The sequence below is a fragment of the Bos grunniens genome, chromosome 16, assembly GCF_055505025.1.
Source record: "Bos grunniens cultivar Pamir isolate PY7600 chromosome 16, Bosgru_T2T1.0, whole genome shotgun sequence".
Classification (NCBI taxonomy): domain Eukaryota; kingdom Metazoa; phylum Chordata; class Mammalia; order Artiodactyla; family Bovidae; genus Bos; species Bos grunniens.
The window spans coordinates 41,860,512-41,878,050 of record NC_141180.1 but is presented as its reverse complement, the minus strand read 5'-3'; the positions used below and the strand labels follow the sequence as shown (position 1 = coordinate 41,878,050).

At 46.2% G+C, this 17,539-nt stretch overlaps 1 protein-coding gene across 4 annotated transcripts; it reads left to right on the top strand.

Moving 5' to 3' along the window:
- The first annotated feature begins 268 nt into the window (after window positions 1-268).
- METTL13 (methyltransferase 13, eEF1A N-terminus and K55) lies at window positions 269-16,561 on the top strand. Of its 4 annotated transcripts, none has more exons than XM_086344655.1 (8): window positions 269-719; window positions 4,228-4,527; window positions 6,261-6,460; window positions 7,864-8,059; window positions 10,176-10,343; window positions 11,632-11,847; window positions 14,324-14,455; window positions 16,084-16,561. In XM_086344655.1, exons 3-8 carry the CDS (start codon window positions 6,296-6,298, stop codon window positions 16,356-16,358), a joined length of 1,152 nt encoding a protein of 383 aa, XP_086200781.1. In that variant the 5' UTR covers window positions 269-719; window positions 4,228-4,527; window positions 6,261-6,295; the 3' UTR covers window positions 16,359-16,561. The 4 variants fall into 4 exon arrangements, with proteins under 4 accessions (XP_086200781.1, XP_086200778.1, XP_086200782.1 ...); XM_086344652.1 differs by having other exon boundaries at window positions 4,228-4,987; XM_086344656.1 differs by having other exon boundaries at window positions 269-862.
- The last annotated feature ends 978 nt before the right edge of the window (window positions 16,562-17,539 follow it).

Sequence of the window (17,539 nt, the reverse complement as noted above, 5' to 3'; positions counted from 1 at the left end):
GGCGGAGGTCTCTCCCAAGGCTGGAGCGTCCAGAGCTGAGAAGGCTGCCCCCGTGGCGAGCTCACTGGGACAGCCCGGCTTCCGCCCCGCCTCCGGCCCGCGGCCCCGCCCCGTTCCGGCTCACGTAAATAAACGCGAGGAGCCAGCGACGGAGTCGCGGGTGTGAGGCGAGGTCGTTGTAGCCACTTAGGTGTCAGGAACGAAAATCACTGACCAATGAGCTGCTTGGATGGTCTGAGCAACCGACCAATCGCGAAGCCTCGTACCCGGATATGATAGCCGGTTCTGAAACCGAACTCTGAAAAAGTGTGAGGGGCTCCCCACGTGGGTCGGGGCACTGGGCGTGGATCAAGGGATGAACGTTTCTTAGGGTCAGTGTCTCGCGGGTGCGGTGAGCGTGTAAGGATCATCGCTTTGGATTTGGAGTTGGAAACAAATAAATGAGGCTGTTTGTCCGTGGAAAGAATTCCCGCAGCGGTGTCCCAGGGCCAACGTGTGGGAAAGCCCCTCTGATGGTACCACACAGGGAGCAGGAGTCTTGAAGACTAAGCTCGGGTAGTGGGAATATGAATCTCTTACCTAAAAGCTCGAAGGAGTTTGGCTCCGTTGACTATTGGGAGAAGTTCTTCCAGCAGCGAGGAAAGAAAGCTTTCGAGTGGTATGGAACCTACCTGGAACTGTGCGGGGTGCTGCACAAATACATCAAGCCCAGGGAAAAGGTAAGCGCGGCCTGGCAGCCCGGTGTGTACTCTGGAAAGTAGGAACTGAAAACAGAAATCCTGCATTTGGTAGACCGTGACCGGCGTGGGGGCCCTAACTGGGCCGGTATTTTCAGGAGTTCATGCAACATTCCGGCTAAAAGGTAATTACAAAATATCCTTCTACGGTTTTCAGATAACAGCTTCCACCCCCAGATCATTCTTGAATTAGTAACCTCACAGGAAGAATGACTTACTAAGTAGTGGAACCTAGGAAGCTCCTCCTAGTGAAGAAAATGTGCTTTTCTGTCACTGTGAATGCCCGGGGAACTGGTAGAATCCGTGGCTTTACTGATAAATTAATCTGTTACCAAATAGTTCTTGTGAGAACTGGTAGAATCCGTGGCTTTACTGATAAATTAATCTGTTATCAAACAGTTGTTGTGAGCCCACACTTTAAGGCGCTGTGCTCATCCCTTTAGCGGCAAATGCGTTGATATATAAACCCTGGGCACATTCCCGAAGTGATAAGTACAGTAATAGGTTGGACAGAAATGGGGTTGTACTGGAAGTAGGGAAGGAAGAGGGTAGAAAACGAACATTCAAGGAAGAAAGTCTTAAGAGCCAGACTTTATGCTGGGGGCTGCGTGTGTGTGTGTGTGTGTGTGTGTGTGTGTGTGTGCAGTCATTGAGTTCTCAGAATACATTTCAATGTGAGTGGATAGTACAAGAATTCTACAGATGCAGAAACTGAGGCTCTGAGAGGCAGTTTCTTGCCCAAGATCATAAATGTAGTAAATGCTCATGTGGGGATTTAGACTTAGGCCTACCTAGCTTAAACGCTTATGCAATTGTCACAGTACCATGCTTTTCCAGAGATGGGGCAGAATTTTGAAGGATCAATGGGAGATTGTTCAGTAGAGACGGAGGCAACAATTTGTGTTTTAAGTTTCGCTTCAGGAAATAGCAGAATATCATGAGCTGGAACCCAAGGCATGAGTGGAATAGGATTATGCCAGACCCAGTTTTTTTTTTTTTAACTTTTTGTATTGGGGTTCAGTTCAATTCAGTTCAGTCACTCAGTTGTATCCAACTTTTTGCAACCCCTAGGACTGCAGCATGCCAGGCTTCCCTGTTCATCACCAACTCTCAGAGCTTGTTCAAATTCATGTTCATCAAGTCGGTGATGCCATCCAACCATTTCATCCTCTGTTGTCCCCTTCTCCTGCCTTCAATGTTTCCCAGCATCAGGGTCTTTTCCAATGAGTCATTTCTTCACTTCCAGTGAGTCATTTCTTCACATCAGGTGGCCAAAGTATTGGAGTTTCAGCTTCAGCATCAATCCTTCCAATGAATATTCGGGACTTGATTTCCTTTAGGATTGACTGGTTTGATCTCCTTGCAGTCCAAGGGACTCTCAAGAGTCTTCTCCAACACCACAGTTCAAAAGCATCAATTCTTTGGCGCTCAGCTTTCTTTATAGTCCAACTATCACATCCATACATGATTAACTGGAAAAACCATAGCTTTGACTGCTGCTGCTGCTAAGTCGCTTCAGTCGTGTCCGACTCTTAGCGACCCCATAGACACGGCAGCCCACCAGGCTCCCCCCAGTCCCTGGGATTCTCCAGGCAAGAACACTGGAGTGGGCTGCCATTTCCTTCTCCAATGTGTGAAATTGAAAAGTGAAAGTGAAGTCGCTCAGTTGTGTCTGACTCTTAGCAACCCCATGGACTGCAGCCCACCAGGCTCCTCCATCCATGGGATTTTCCAGGCAAGAGTACTGGAGTGGGGTGCCGTGGCCTCTATGGCTTTGACTAGACAGACCTTTGTTGGTAAAGTAATGTCTCTGCTTTTTAATGTGCTGTCTAGGTTGGTCATAGCTTTTTTTCCAAGGAGCAAGCGTCTTTTAATTTCATGGCTGCGGTCATCATCTGCAGTGATTTTGGAGCCCAAAATAAAGTTTGTCACTCTCTCCATTGTTTCCCCATCTATTTACCATGAAGTGATGGGACTGGATGCCATGATCTTGGTTTTCTGAATGTTGAGTTTTAAGCAAACTTTTTCACTCTCTTCTTTCACTTTTATCAAGAGGCTCTTCAGTTCCTCTTCACTTTCTGCCATAAGGGTGGTGTTATCTGCATATCTGAGGTTATTGATATTTCTCTTGGCAATCTTGATTCCAGCTTGTACTTCATTCAGCCCGGCATTTCTCATGATGTACTCTGCATAGAAGTTAAATAAGCAGGGTGATAATATACAACTTTGACGTACTCCTTTCCCAATTTGGAACCAGTCTGTTGTTCCATGTTGGTTCTAACTGTTGCTTCTTGACCTGCATACAGATTTCTCACGAGGTAGGTAAGATGATCTAGTATTCCAATCTCTTAAAGAATTTTCCATAGTTTGTTGTGATCTACACTGTCAAAGGCTTTGGTGTAGTCAATAAGACCCAAGTAGATGTTTTCTGGAATGCTCTTGATTTTTTCTATGATCCAATGGATATTGGGAATTTGATCTCTGGTTCCTCTGTTTTTTCTAAATCCAGCTTGATCATCTGGAAGTTCACGGTTCATGTGCTGTTGAAGCTTGGCTTGGAGGATTTTGAGCATTACTTTACTAGCGTGTGAGATGAGTGCAATTGTGTGGTAGTCTGAACATTCTTTGGCATTGCCCTTGTTTGGGATTGGAATGAAAACTGACTTTTTCCAGTCCTGTGGCCACTACTTAGTTTTCCAAATTTGCTGGCATATTGAGTGCAGCACTTTCACAGCATCATCCTTTAGGATTTGAAATAGCTCAGCTGAAATTCCATCACCTCCACTAGCTTTGTTCATAGTGATGCTTCCTAAGGCCTACTTGACTTCACATTCCAGGATGTCTGGCTCTAGGTGAGTGATCACACTATCGTAGTTATCTGAGTCATGAAGATCTTTTTTGTATAGTTCTTCTGTGTATTCTTGCCACCTAGGCGAGTAACAGTTTTGCAGTAGTTTCAGGTAAATAGCAAAGAGGACTCAGCCATACATATACATTATCCATTTTCCAAACTCCCCTGTCATCCAGGCTGCCACACAACATTGAGAAGAGTTCCATGTGCTATACAGTAGTTTCTTGTTGGTTATCCATTTTAAATATAGCAGTGTATACATGTTCATTGCAAACTCTCAAATTATTCCTTGCCCCTATCCTTCCTCTTTGCAACCATAAGTACCTTCTCTAAGTCTGTGAGTCTCTTTCTGTTTTGTAAGTTACATTTTCAACTGTAAAACAAATAGGAGATTTCAGTTGTAACTACTGAATTTGGATTCTGTGACTTTCTATCAATTCTTGAGTAGTAAATGTTTGATTCAGAGAAAAGAACAACCCTGGTTAGTCGGCTTCTGTGTAACTTGCATTGTTATGGCTAAATCTGATTTGTTACTAGTGAATTCCGATAGAGCCTAGAATCAACTCTGTAATGGTGTTCTCATTCCTTTGCCTTGATCACCTCCATCTTGTTTTTTTTTGTTTTTGTTTTTCTCCCTAGGTGCTAGTGGTTGGGTGTGGTAACTCAGAGCTAAGTGAGCAGCTGTATGATGTGGGCTATCAGGATATAGTGAATATTGACATTAGCGAGGTCGTCATCAAGCAAATGAAGGAGCGCAATGCCAGCCGACGGCCCAGGATGAGCTTCTTGAAGATGGACATGACACAGATGGAGTTCCCCGACGCCTCGTTCCAGGTGGTGTTGGACAAGGGCACCCTGGACGCTGTCCTGACAGATGAGGAGGAGAAGACCCTGCAGCAGGTGGACAGGATGCTGGCTGAGGTTGGCCGTGTCCTGCAGGTGGGCGGTCGCTACCTCTGCATCTCCCTGGCTCAGGCTCACGTCCTGAAGAAAGCAGTGGGTCACTTCTCTCGGGAGGGGTGGATGGTGAGGGTGCACCAGGTGGCCAGCAGCCAGGACCAGCTGTTGGAAGCAGAGCCTCGGTTCTCCCTGCCTGTCTTTGCCTTCATCATGACCAAGTTCAGGCCGGTCACTGGCTCTGCCCTTCAGATCTTTGAGCTGTGTGCTCAGGAGCAGGGCAAGCCTGTGCGGCTGGAGAGTGCTGAGCGGCTGGCCGAGGCGGTGCGGGAGCGGCAGCAATATGCCTGGCTGTGCAGCCAGCTGTACCGCAAGGCCGGGCTGGGGAGTGTGTCCCTGGACTTGTGCAATGGGGACACGGGGGAGCCACGCTACACCCTCCACGTGGTGGACAGCCCCACTGTGAAACCATCGCGGGACAATCATTTTGCCATTTTCATCAGTGAGTTGGGATTGCTCCCTCTCTTTCCTGAAGGGGGCTGGCTTACCGGGGCTGAATCTGGGGATTTGGTGGATGGGTATGCCTTGGCTGGCTTGATCTTGCAAGGGGGTTGTACTTTGAGAGGTTAGACTGGCCACGGCATAAGGAAGGGGGAGCTGCCTGCTTGAATCTGAGGTTTATGTCTTCCCATCTTCCATGGCAAAGGCCTGATGAAGTGTGAGAATGGGGTTGGCCTGGAGTAGGGAGAAGTAATACAGATAAATTTAGGCAGGTCAAGCTGTTGTAGAGATGTTACTTTGTAACAGAGTAATAGAAGCAAGGAACCTTGTAGCCTGTGAGCAGCATGACCTGGAGAAGTCTCTGTGTTTCTCTGCTGAGTTTTTGCAAATAGGACAGAGTAGCTGCTGAAAAAGGCAGCTCTGGGACCAGACTGGTTTCCATTCCTGGCTCAGTCCCTTTGGGATGCTACTGGATGAGTTAGTGTTCTTTCTGTGCCTCAGTTTTCTCCTCTATAAAGTGAGGTCATAACTGTCTTCTGTAGTTGTGAAAAGCATAAAAGGTCTTAGAATAGTGCCTGGCACGTGATAGGTTTTACAAATGTTAGTGTTTTTATTGAAAGGGGTAAATGATACCAGGTTCACTTTAGTAATGATCAACAGAGATAGTAAGAGGAAATGCTTTCAAAAGTAGAATATTCTAGACAAATGTGAAGTGTTGATACGTCATGCTGGTAATTGGTTTCCCAACATGGAATCCATTTTTCCAAGTATTCCCTTATCCTGACTGTCCACCTGTGGGAACAAATAGTGTAGTGGATGTGAGCATGGATTCTGGGGCTGGACTGCCTGGGTTTGAGTCCTAGCTTAGCCAGTTACTAGCTGCGTGAACTTGGGCAAATACAGTAACTTCTGCGTCTTAATTTTCTCGTTTATAAAACGGAAATAGTAATAATGCTTCCTGCATCTTGGGCTTTTGTGAAGATTTGATTAGTTTCTGTTTGTAAACTGTTTGGAATCATGCCTGGCATGTAAGAAATGTTAGCATTATTACTATTTTTCTTACACTTGGTACTTGCCTCCCTCCTCTTACACACCCACACTTTTTTCCCATGGGTCCTGCCATAGGTCTGCTGGCAGTGGGCCTTGTGCACTAGGGAATTGATAGCCCCTCAGTAGGTCACAGTTGGAAGGGATGGCCTGGCTCTCTGCCACGTGGGGCATGTTGATTGTGGGCTTGAACCCAGGACTCCCTGTCAAGAAATGCCTCTTTCCAGTCCCCCAGGGTCGGGAGACAGAGTGGCTGTTTGGCATGGAGGAGGGCCGGAAGCAGCTGGCAGCCAGTGCAGGCTTCAGGAGGCTGATCACAGTGGCCCTTCACCGAGGTCAGCAGTATGAAGGCATGGACAGCATCCAGGCCGAGCTGTCAGCCAGAGTCATGGAGCTGGCCCCGGCCGGGATGCCCGCCCAGCTGCAGGTAAGAAGGCTTGGGGAGCAGCTTTCAGGGTCTCTGGAGAAGTCGTATTAAGAGTCAGGAAGGCAGAGGTTGTCTTGGAAGAAGCTAGGACTAGGGTCTGTGACCCTAGACTGTTCCCAGAGGGCATATCGGCAGCTAAGAGCTAAGTGGGTAGAAATTATGTCCCAGGCAGTGAGTGGAAGGTGAGTGATTGCCTTTATTGAGACCCATAGTAGCATCTGTCTGCAGGGCCTCTCGGACAGCACGAAGGAAGTCTCTACCTCCAGCTCCTCACACTGTGGATTACTCAGACAGTTCTTCTCCTAATGCACTTTGCACAGGATTTCCTTGGCCATTTTCCTCCTTAGAACCGTCATTGTGTGAGGTAGAATGGGAAAGGGCCAAAAGAGCTCACCTTAATTTTCAGAATATTAACTCCGTGGGTTTGATGTTTCTCTAGGAAGGGAACTGAAGGTTTTTGCCAAAATGGTGATATGGTATTATCAGTTGACACTGTCTGTCTTGTGCTATCCTGGTCATAAGACAGGGTGATTGACTTTACTGCAAGGACTTTATAGAAAAAGTTTGTCCTTCTTGATAGATGGGAAAGACAACCTACCTGGAGTCTTGGTGCTATAGTAACAGACCTGGAAAGAAGAGAAGCCAGTCTCCTGGGTTCTCAGCCTGTGGTTCTGCCCACAAGGCTGACTTTGTGCTTACAGATTAGTAAGTCTGTGATGCTTTCTGAGGACTGGGGTTAGTGTCATTAGAGAGACCCAGAGCTTGTGGGAAGGTTCTTTTGTGAATTTTCTCTCAAAGTTTGGAGTCCCTCATGATGATTAAATATTCCTGTAAGTCTTTAAAAAGAATTAAGTGTGAAGATTGGGAAAGGAATGGAAAAGTTTAGGGGGGAATGTATTTTTTTCCTCATTTTCTTTTTTTCCTGTTTAGTAAAATGCAGGAAAAAGATGAGAATCACTGGGGGAAGGGAGAAATTTCTCCAGATTTGGAAAGGTTGCTTTGCCCGTGGATTTTGGCACCTTTATCCCAGCTCACATTCCTTCTCTCATGGTTCTGGTCCTTCTTCAGGGTTGCTTCTCACTTTCATTGTCTTGGACTGTTTAAAGTCCTTTTAGAAATTACTCTTGAGAAACTCCTGTTTTTCTTGTGGAGAACCAACTGCATTTCAGTAATGGTTTGGGGAATTTTTATTCAGTTGGTTTTCAAAAAGATGGATTAAGCTTTTTGAGATCTAGTCAAATGCCCCAGAAAAGTACTTTGACAGAGTGGCGAATCTTTGGAGTCATTGCTACACAAGACCTTGGTGTGGGGATTCCTCACAGAGACACAAAGGCAAGGGATTAGACTTTCTCATCTTTCTCAATGGAGCTGGCATTTCGACGACAGCTCTGCTGTTCCTTCAGGTGCCCTTCCTGTCTGTGGGTGGGGACATTGGGGTCCGGATCATTCAGCACCAAGCCTGCAGCCCCTTGAGCGGCGACTACGTCATCGAGGACGTGCAGGGAGATGACAAGCGCTACTTCCGGCGGCTCATCTTCCTCAGCAACAGGAACGTGGTGCAGTCAGAAGCCAGGCTGCTGCAGGATGTGTCTCACAGAGGTGAGGCGTCGTGGACGTGGTGGCGGTGTCCCTGAGGATGCGATATGGACAACGTGGGGTGGCCAGAAAGACTTGCGAGCTTAGCGGAGTTGTAGGACAGACCAGAGGCACATGGCTCCGTGGGTCATCCTCTTATCTTCTGGGCTGTTAGAGTGTGAGTGGTGAACAGAAAGGGGTCGATATTCTCCTCTTGAGCAAAGCCTAGTTCTAAAATGATAAGGAGTGGGGTGTGGTAGTTTACCAAATAAATGTGATCATCGCCTTAATGCCTGGAGTTCAGAGACCACCTATTTTATAAGTTGCTCAATATGCGTCTGTATATTAATTCAGTAGGCCTGCTCTCCTCCTTACAGCCACCTCCTAGCACCTGGTTTAGAGGATTGTAGAGTTGGTGGGTGCCCTGGACGTCACCTAGTCCAGTGCTGTCCAGTAGAACTTTCTGCAGTGAAGGAAATATTTAATACCCAGTGAGCTGTCCAGTGTGGATGCTGAGCATTAGGAACATGGCTGGTATGACTATTAAAGAGCTACATCTTTAATCTTATTTATTTCCAATGAACTTATATTTAAATGTAAATAGACACAGGTAGCCAGGGTTACAGGCTTGGACAGGGTAGATCCAGACCATGTTCTCTAGGATCCCTTTTAAGTGATCTCCCAGGTGCTGCTCAGAAACACCCACTAAGGGGGAAAGCAATCGATTGTTTCACCTGCTGTTTTCCCCGGTGTATATATTTGTACTTCAAAAGCAATACTTGCTTATTGTAATCAGTTCACAAATCAGATGTATAGAGTAGAGGTGAACGTTCCTCCCTTCCACCTCTCCAGTATAACTTCCCTTTTGAGGCCCAGAGACTCAGGCTTGGAATTTGAAATTGGCTTTTCTGATTCTTGGAAGTTCCTTTGCCTGATGACCATGCTGTCGTGTTGGCAAGGCCATCTGGAAGGAGAATGAAAAGAGAGAGTTCAGAACCTCATGAGGTCCTGGGTTTGCCCAGAGCTCAGGGTCAGGTGACTCTCTGCAGGACGGTTTTCTCTTGAGGGGTGTCCCCTGGTCAAGTGCACCTGTGTTTGCTGGGTTCCTGAGCTGTCGTTGGGTCACTTGAGGTGCAGGTTGGTTCAGCTTCATCTCACCAAAAAAATGAGTAAAATTGCTTCAAAGAAGATATTCCCCTCCAATTTGGGTTTCAAGTTTTTTCCCCCTCATTGTTGTCAAGATTCTAGTCACTTAATTCTCATGGGAGTGATTTTCCTACGGGGGTATTGGTGAGAAGAAGGAGAATGTGTTAAAAAGTAATTTAACTTTTCTGATTGTTATGTTAAATCAGGCTGCCCCTCACACATCGCTGCGCTGCTGTGGAGTGCAGCTGGTCCCTAGGAAAACAGCAAAACCAGCTGTTCACTCTGTCCTGGTTCAGTTGAGAGAGTAGGGAGAGGAAATGTAAAGGGACCTTTTGTAGGATTTTCCCCCTTCTGTGAACATTTGTAGTGTCCTTGTCCACTGGGGTGGTGTGCATTACCATCTGTGCGATGCAGTTGAAAGATGGTAAGTGTTGGAGACAGGCGGTCCCATATTCAAATCCTAGCTGCACTGCCAGATTTTCTATCTGCTGAGAATTGGAATAAGAGGGTTATAAAAGCTACAGGAGTAAGAGTCCTGGTGCAATAATTGGCACAGAGGCAGTAATTAGTAACTTTATGTTCTTTTCTGCTTAAAAAAACTCATGAATAAACTCCTCTCCTATGAGCAGCTTTATGTTCCCTAAAGAAGTATTAGCTCCCCTCACTCAAGTATCCCAGTGTTCTCAGTTTTTGGGTGTTTTCTTTGCCACTTCCCTTTTCTGACACCCTGGCATGTGTTAAATGTTGGACCACCAACTCTTTGGGGAAAAAAAGCCACGAATTGTACTGTTCGCTAATTTCTGTGCATAAAAATGGCCACCACGGACAGATTTCAAGCTACCAGCATGTCAGCCTGTTCACAGAATGCCTGCATATTTCACCACTGGTTCCCGAGTCTCAGCCAGCCAGCTGCAGCACACTGCTGCTCGCGTGCCTTACTTTCCAAGGAGTGGCATACCTCACACAAGCTCATTCGTCTCTGTCTCTGATCTAGCCCAGAAGAAACGGAAAAAGGACAGGAAGAAGCATCGGCCTCCTGATACCCCAGAGGACCTCCCTGCAGCTCAGGGGCAGTCCATTGATAAGAGTTACCTGTGCTGCGAACACCACAAAGCCATGATCGCCGGCCTTGCGCTGCTGAAAAACCCAGAGCTGCTTCTAGGTGAGGAAGTCGCCACAGCCTTCCACAGTAGGAAATGTGTAAGATTACAGATGTCATCAGAGTTGGCTGCCTTGCAGCTTAAGAACCATGATTACAGATCAACAGATGTGCATATATTCATGTGTTTCTTATTCCCAACTGTCTTCTGCATCATTTATGAACATCCAAGTAACTTTTCCCACAAATTCAAATTGTAATCTTGAAACAGACATATGTGCTGATATCTAAATTTTTTCTTCTATTCATTTATTTAAAAATTAGTGTAAAATTAACTACAGTTTTAAAAATTAATGTATGAAATGTCTTCAGTGAAATCTATAAAGTGAACGGATCTTAAGTTGTTCAGCTTGATGAATTTTTGCATATCCATATACCCTGTAACCAGGTGGAACATTTAAAAATCACATCTCCAGAGAAATACCTGTGTACTTTAGGAAAATTTCTGGCTTTTCAGTGATGTATTCTTTGAGTGCCTGATGTAATTCTTTCTTAAATTTCTGCTTTTAAAAAAATCCGTAGTATAGGTAGTACAGTCATAGCCTTATCGCTGATAATAGGTTAGGATCTAACCACAGGAGCAAAAATACTTATTTCTGTCCACTCTTGTAGCTGTCTTCCCCTTGAAGTCTCTGAGTATGTCCTGTTGAAATACCCTATACTTGTGGTCTATCTTGGTGCTGATGTATGTCACTGGATTCTCAGTTGTTACATTTAATCCTCAGGGTTTCTCTCTTTTTGGTGATTCTTTCTTGTTTCATATCTTCTTTCATCCCCTATTTCTCTGAACTTGAGTGTAGGATTTGGGCCTTTGTTTTCCTGTGACTTCTGGAACTTGGGTACTTCACGTGTTGGATGTGTCTTATTAAAGGCAGCTGTGGCCTTTGAGTTGGAAGCTGGGCAGAGGGTATCACATCTACACGCCCTGTGATCATGGACAAGATGTTGCCCATTGTCCCTCCTGTTTCCTAGAGGGGTTTAATGATGCTGATGGTGGGGATTATTGCTGTAAAGTCAGCTGAGGGCTTTGCGATGTTTAAGGAACCATAATAATAACATACTGATTGCTCTTCTGGAACTAGTAAAGGAAGGATCATGAGGCCAGGGTTGAGTTTACATATATTAAATTGACTCCTGAATTTCTAGAAAGAGACAAGGGAGGCCAAGTCTCTAAATCTTGTATCTTCTGGCCAGAGCGAACAATCCGACTGTCTCTTTTGTCCTCTCTAAGGCTGGTGCAGAACTTTACAGTGAGCAGATGGTAACATAATGCTTTTATTCTTTATTACAGAGACCCCACTGGCACTGTTGGTGGTAGGCCTGGGCGGGGGCAGCCTCCCTCTCTTTATCCACGATCATTTCCCAAAGTCCTGCATCCATGCTGTGGAGATCGACCCCTCTATGTTGGAAGTGGCTACCCAGTGGTTTGGCTTTTCCCAGAGCGACCGGATGAAGGTCCACATCGCAGATGGCCTGGACTTTATAACCTGCCTGGCAGAAGAAGAAGGTACTGCTGTTGGAGAATTTGGAGGGGTGTTGAGGAAAGATTGATCCAAGGTTGTCAGGTCTGCAAGGGCCTGTAGAATTCATCTCTAAGAGATATGAGCATCATCCCATTCTTTCACTTGTTCATTTGTTCCCTCATTTGTTGACATATTTATTCAGTAAATATAGAGTATCTATCATAATCTCAGTGCTGTTAGGGGTTAGGCTGTGGCAACAAGTAAAACAGACTGTTTCCTGCCCTCATTGTGCTAAAAAAAATCAGCAGGCTCCTCTTCTGAATCTCTTCTGACCCTGTGACCTTGCCACCACCTCATCATCCCAAGAAAGTCAGTGTCTGGAGCTGAGTGAGGTAAAGGGGAAGAAATGTTGGGGGGGGGGGTGTTGGGAGATGTGTTCTGTAAATCTTTCAGCTCAAGGTGAAGCCAGAAATGGAGTAAAACCTCATTCATGTAGATGAGTGGTTCTAACCCAGGGGTGTTTGGCAATGTCGGCAGGCATTTTTTGGTTGTAAAAGCACAGCCTACCATTAGGTAGGGGTGCTTCTGGCCTAATAGTGGGTGGACACCAAGGATGCTGCTAAACATCCTATAATGCACAGGATGGCTGCTGATAATAAAGAATAATCTGATCCAAATGTCAACAGTGCTGAGGTTAAACCCTGATGCAGGTGTTGATGGGAATTCTAATAGCCCTGCTGCTGCTGGGATTAAGGCTCCATTTTTCTCTAATAATTTGTATCCCAGACTTGGACAAAAGGCATGTTAATATGTTCTAAAAGCTCTGCTGATGCTTCTGAAACTTAATGTATAGGCTCCTGGTGACTGATGTTTTGCAGAGTGTGAGCCTCTTAAGGAGAAGTTAGGTTGGTTCAGTCCTGCCTGAACCTGGGGAGTCCAGGCCACCTACCCTTCCTAGTCTGCTCTTCTGTAATAGTTGCTCTGGTTCTCACTGGGTTAGAGCATTTTCTAGGAAGGGTGTGGCAAAACGGGATGCCTGGGTTAAGTATTTTGGTGCTGCTGCTGCTGCTAAGTCCCTTCAGTCGTGTCCGACTCTATGCGACCCCAGAGACGGCAGCCCACCAGGCTCCCCCGTCCCTGGGATTCTCCAGGCAAGAACACTGGAGTGGGTTGCCATTTCCTTCTCCAGTGCATGAAAGTGAAAAGTGAAAGTGAGGTGGCTCAGTCGTGTCCAACTCTTGGCGACCCCGTGGACTGCAGCCTACCAGGCTCCACCATCCATGGGAATTTCCAGGCAAGAGTGGGGTGGAGTAGGGTGCCACTGCCTTCTCTGAAGTATAGAGAAGATAGACAAATGCTGCCTTAATTGCAAAGTGAGCTGAACTCTATCAGAGTTTCCCAGCTTTGCTCTCTGTGGCTGATGCCAAGGTGGGGGCCCAGACCCAGGATAGCTAATACATGTGAAAGCACTTAAAAGAGTGCCAGGCATGTGGTAGGTACTCAGTCCAGGATGTGCTGCTGTTGTTAGGACCTCTAAACCAGATCTGAACAGCCCTGGCCTTTGTCTCTAACAACAACCTTTCAGGTTGTTGGAGGACTCAGTGCCACAGGTGGGGGCCATGGTTGTCCTTGAACTTTGATGAGCCAACGTGTTCTGCTCTTGAAAAACCAAAATTAAATCTGTGCTATGAACAGTGATGGGCATGCTGTAGTCCTAAGTAAATATATACTGATTATTGAATAATCATTAGCACTGTCTCAGTTTGCTAAAAACCAGTTGTTCATATTGTAGGCCTACCCCTTGAAAAAACTAACATTCTATTAAGGAGTGGATCAGATTCATCATCAGTTCTTTCTCACCCATTGAACAAATTCCTTAGAGCCAGTAATTGTTTAAGTAACTAGAAAAGATTTGCTGACTTTAATTTGAGAACATTTTTCTCCAGAGTTAAGTTAAAGATACCATGTGCTGGGTCAGCCCTTACAGGCAGAGGCAGCTGCTTTGTCTAAATTAGTGGTTCTCATCTCTCTATTTTGAATCACCTGAGGAGCTTAAGAAAAGTACCAGAGGCTTCTCACTTTCTGTCCCATCTGTTCTTCTCCACCCCAGGAGTTTTTAACTCCGTTGTTCAGGAGTGGAGCCCAGGTTCTCTGAGTACTTAGAATTTTCCCATTTGGCTCTAGTGTCCTGCCAGGGTTGAAAATCACTGGTATAGATGGACTCTGAGTAATGATCCTGCTGGAGTGGACCCCAGAAATGTGTGTCTGTGGAGGGGCTTTAAAATGTAGAGGCAGATGAGATGATGATGCTGTCTTAGACGTGGGCACTCCCAGCAGAGCCCTGATGACGTAACTGCTTTGGACAGTGACTTTGGTGCCCTTAGGCGCCACATCCTCCATGTCATTCCTGTTGACTTAGCCACCTATGCCAACCACAGATCGCAGAGGAAATGTGGAGGAATGTGAATGGTATTATTTTATCCAGCAAAAAACAGAGACTTGTCTGCTTCTCTTTCCCAGCACGGCCTCACTACGACGTCATAATGTTCGATGTGGACAGTAAGGACCCAACCCTGGGAATGAGCTGTCCACCCCCAGCATTTGTGGCCCAGCTTTTCCTGCAGAAGGTCAAAAGCATCTTGACTCCTGAAGGTATGAAGAACAGAAGGTGGTGAGGGAGAAGGGACAGGCCCTTTAGGAAGATTTTTTTTTAATGAAAAATGCACGTAAGTGTGTAGCTTGATTGGTTTCCCCATATTGAACATACCCATTTACCAGCACCCCTACAAGTCCTCTTAGCTCCTTTAAGTAACTTGTCCTCCTCTCAAGGATAACCACCAGCTGCACTTCTTTTTTAATAATTTTATTTATCTGTTTTTGGCTGCGCTGGGTCTTTGTTGCTGCGCTTGGGCTTTCTCTAGTTGCAGAGAATGGGGGCTGCTCTTTTTTGTGATGCATGGGCTTCTCAATCTGGTGGCTTCTCGTGTTGTAGAGCACGGGCTCTAGAGCACAGGCTCAATAGTTGTGACGCATGGGCTTAGTTGCTCCACAGCGTGTGGGATCTTCACGGACCAGGGATCAAACCCATGTCCCTTGCATTGGCAGGCAGATTCTTAATCCACTGAGCCACCAGGGAAGCCCACCACCCTCACTTCTATCAGCACAGCTTAGTTTTGTCCATATGGAATGTTCTTGCTTTTATTCCACTCAACATGATGTTTGTGAGGTTCACTCATGGTGTTGTGATGACATCATTCCTTTTTATTGCTCTGGTGTATCGCTGGGTGACTACCACGATTAATTTATCCCTTTGGCTGTTGGCATTGGGGTTTTTTCTTTTTTGAGGATTTAATAGGAAGTACTGCCATTAACATTCTGGTAGATGCCTTTTGGTGAAGTGTGTTTGCAGGTCTGTTGGGCATAGATGTGGGATTGGGGGCAGGAGGAGAAGGGGACGACAGAGGATGAGATGGCTGGATGGCATCACTGACTCGATGGATGTGAGTCTGAGTGAACTCCTGCAGTTGGTGATGGACAGGGAGGCCTGGTGTGCTGCGATTCATGGGGTCGCAAAGAGTCGGACACGACTGAGCGACTGAACTGAATTGAACTGAAATGCCATTAACATTCTGGTAGATGCCTTTTGGTGAAGTGTGTGTGCAGGTCTGTTGGGCATAGATGTGGGGTTGTAATTGTTGGATCACAAATTATGCATTTATTCAGTTTGTAGATGCAATCACACAGTGTCACAATGCAGTTGTATTAATAGCAGTTCACATCCCTGCCAGCATGTGATGCTAGCAACCCCACATGTCCTGGACTGGGCAGTCTGCTTTTTCATCTTCAGAGCCGCCTGTTTTCAGATTAGGAAACTGAAGTAGAGACTTGTCAAAGTGACTCACGATTAGACTTAGGGCTCCAACCCAGGTCCTTATGATTTAAAAGCTGGAGCTGTTAATCCGTATGTTCACTACCTCCCAGGTGTTTTGATTTGGATTGCATACAGAGTTGAAACTGTCCTTTGTGAAACAGAGGCATAGAGAATGGTCATATTTGTTAGCAGCACAAGAGAGCAAGAAATGAGCGTGAAGCCTTATGGTTCACGCATCCCCTAACTCTCTTCCTCCATATGCTGTGTGTTCTCGGCACAGTCACTGCTGCCATGGATGTGTCCCTTGCTCCACCTGCCTCCCGGGATCAGGAATGGTGGTATTCCTCAGAGCAGAACCTTGTCTCCTGTGTTCCCTGAACCAAGGTCATTCTCCTTTCTCACCCTGCAGGTGTCTTTATCCTCAACCTTGTGTGCCGAGACCTGGGGCTAAAGGACTCAGTGCTGGCCGGGCTCAAGGCTGTGTTCCCCCTCCTGTACGTCCGGCGAATCGAGGGTGAAGTCAACGAGATCCTGTTCTGTCAGCTGCACTCTGAGTGCAAACTCGATACACCAGAGCTCCTGGAAATGGCCCGGGCCTTGGAGCAGACCCTGAGGAAGCCCGGAAAGGGCTGGGATGACACGTATGTCCTGTCCGACATGCTCAACACTGTGAAGATCGTGTGAGTGTCTGGACCAGGCCGTCCTCTCAGCTTCCTGCCAGACTGACCTCAGGTTGCTGGCCTGCCAGAGACCAGAAGAAATACAATGTGTATTAAGCCTCGTATTTTTCTTAGTTTCATACTCATCTACGTGTGCCCTCCTGCTCGTGAGGTTGCCTGAAGGTCTGGGAGAATAAAAAAGTCTTTGCTGTGCTGTCCTCTTCGGTACTGCTTGGGTTGATGGCCTTTGCTTCCTGTGCCGCGTCCTTGAGTAGGTTTCCTGCTGGAGCTCCAGCAGGCGTGATGCCTTAACAAGTGTGTCCCAAGCTCCTTAGGACTGGAGACATCACACGTGATTACTGGTTTGCTTTGCTTTTTCCCTCTCTTGGTCCTATAGGAACCATCTCAAGTGAGATAGACAGTAGAGCATTTTGTGCCAAAAGACTATAAATAGGGTAGCCTCTCTATAGATATGAGACAGCTTTAAGAGAACATCTACTTTGTCTTCCTGGAGATGAAACTACTGCTGACATGCTCCTACGTTTTAAAAATCTGGTAACACACTCCTCTATTTTTTTCAATGTTTTATTAAACTTTTTATTTTACATTGGAGCATAGCCAGTTAACAATGCTGTAATAGTTTCAGGTGGACAGCAAAGGGACTCAGCCATATACATACAGGTACCCATTCTCCTGTAAACTTGCCTCCCCTCTAGGCTGCCACATAACATGGAGTAGAGTTCCCTGTGCCATACAGTAGGTCCTTGTTGGTTATCCATTTTAAATATAGCAGTGGGTACCTATCCATCCCAGACTTCCTAACCCTTCCCTCAGCCGTCCCCCTGCAACCATAAGTTCGACCCATTCTAACAACTTTTCTCATAGCCCAAGCTGTCTATTCTGTTCCCCCAGAGGGAGTGAATATATCTGGCCCCATGACCTCGTGTGTCAGAGTCTTAGCAGTCTGAAGTCTCTGGTATTGGTTTACTCACATTTACTGAGTGGCAGCTACATGCCAGACTCACTGTAAAAAGTTGTAGTGGAAGTAAAGATGTTTAAGAATGGCCAGAAAGCACAAATTAGTAATAAAAATGAGCATGTTCCAGGAACATTTCTAAGTGAGTGATTCAGTACACTGTCTCATAATTTCAGATAAAGGATAGTTAAACCAAAACTGCATCTAACCCAAATCTCACTTGAGCCAAT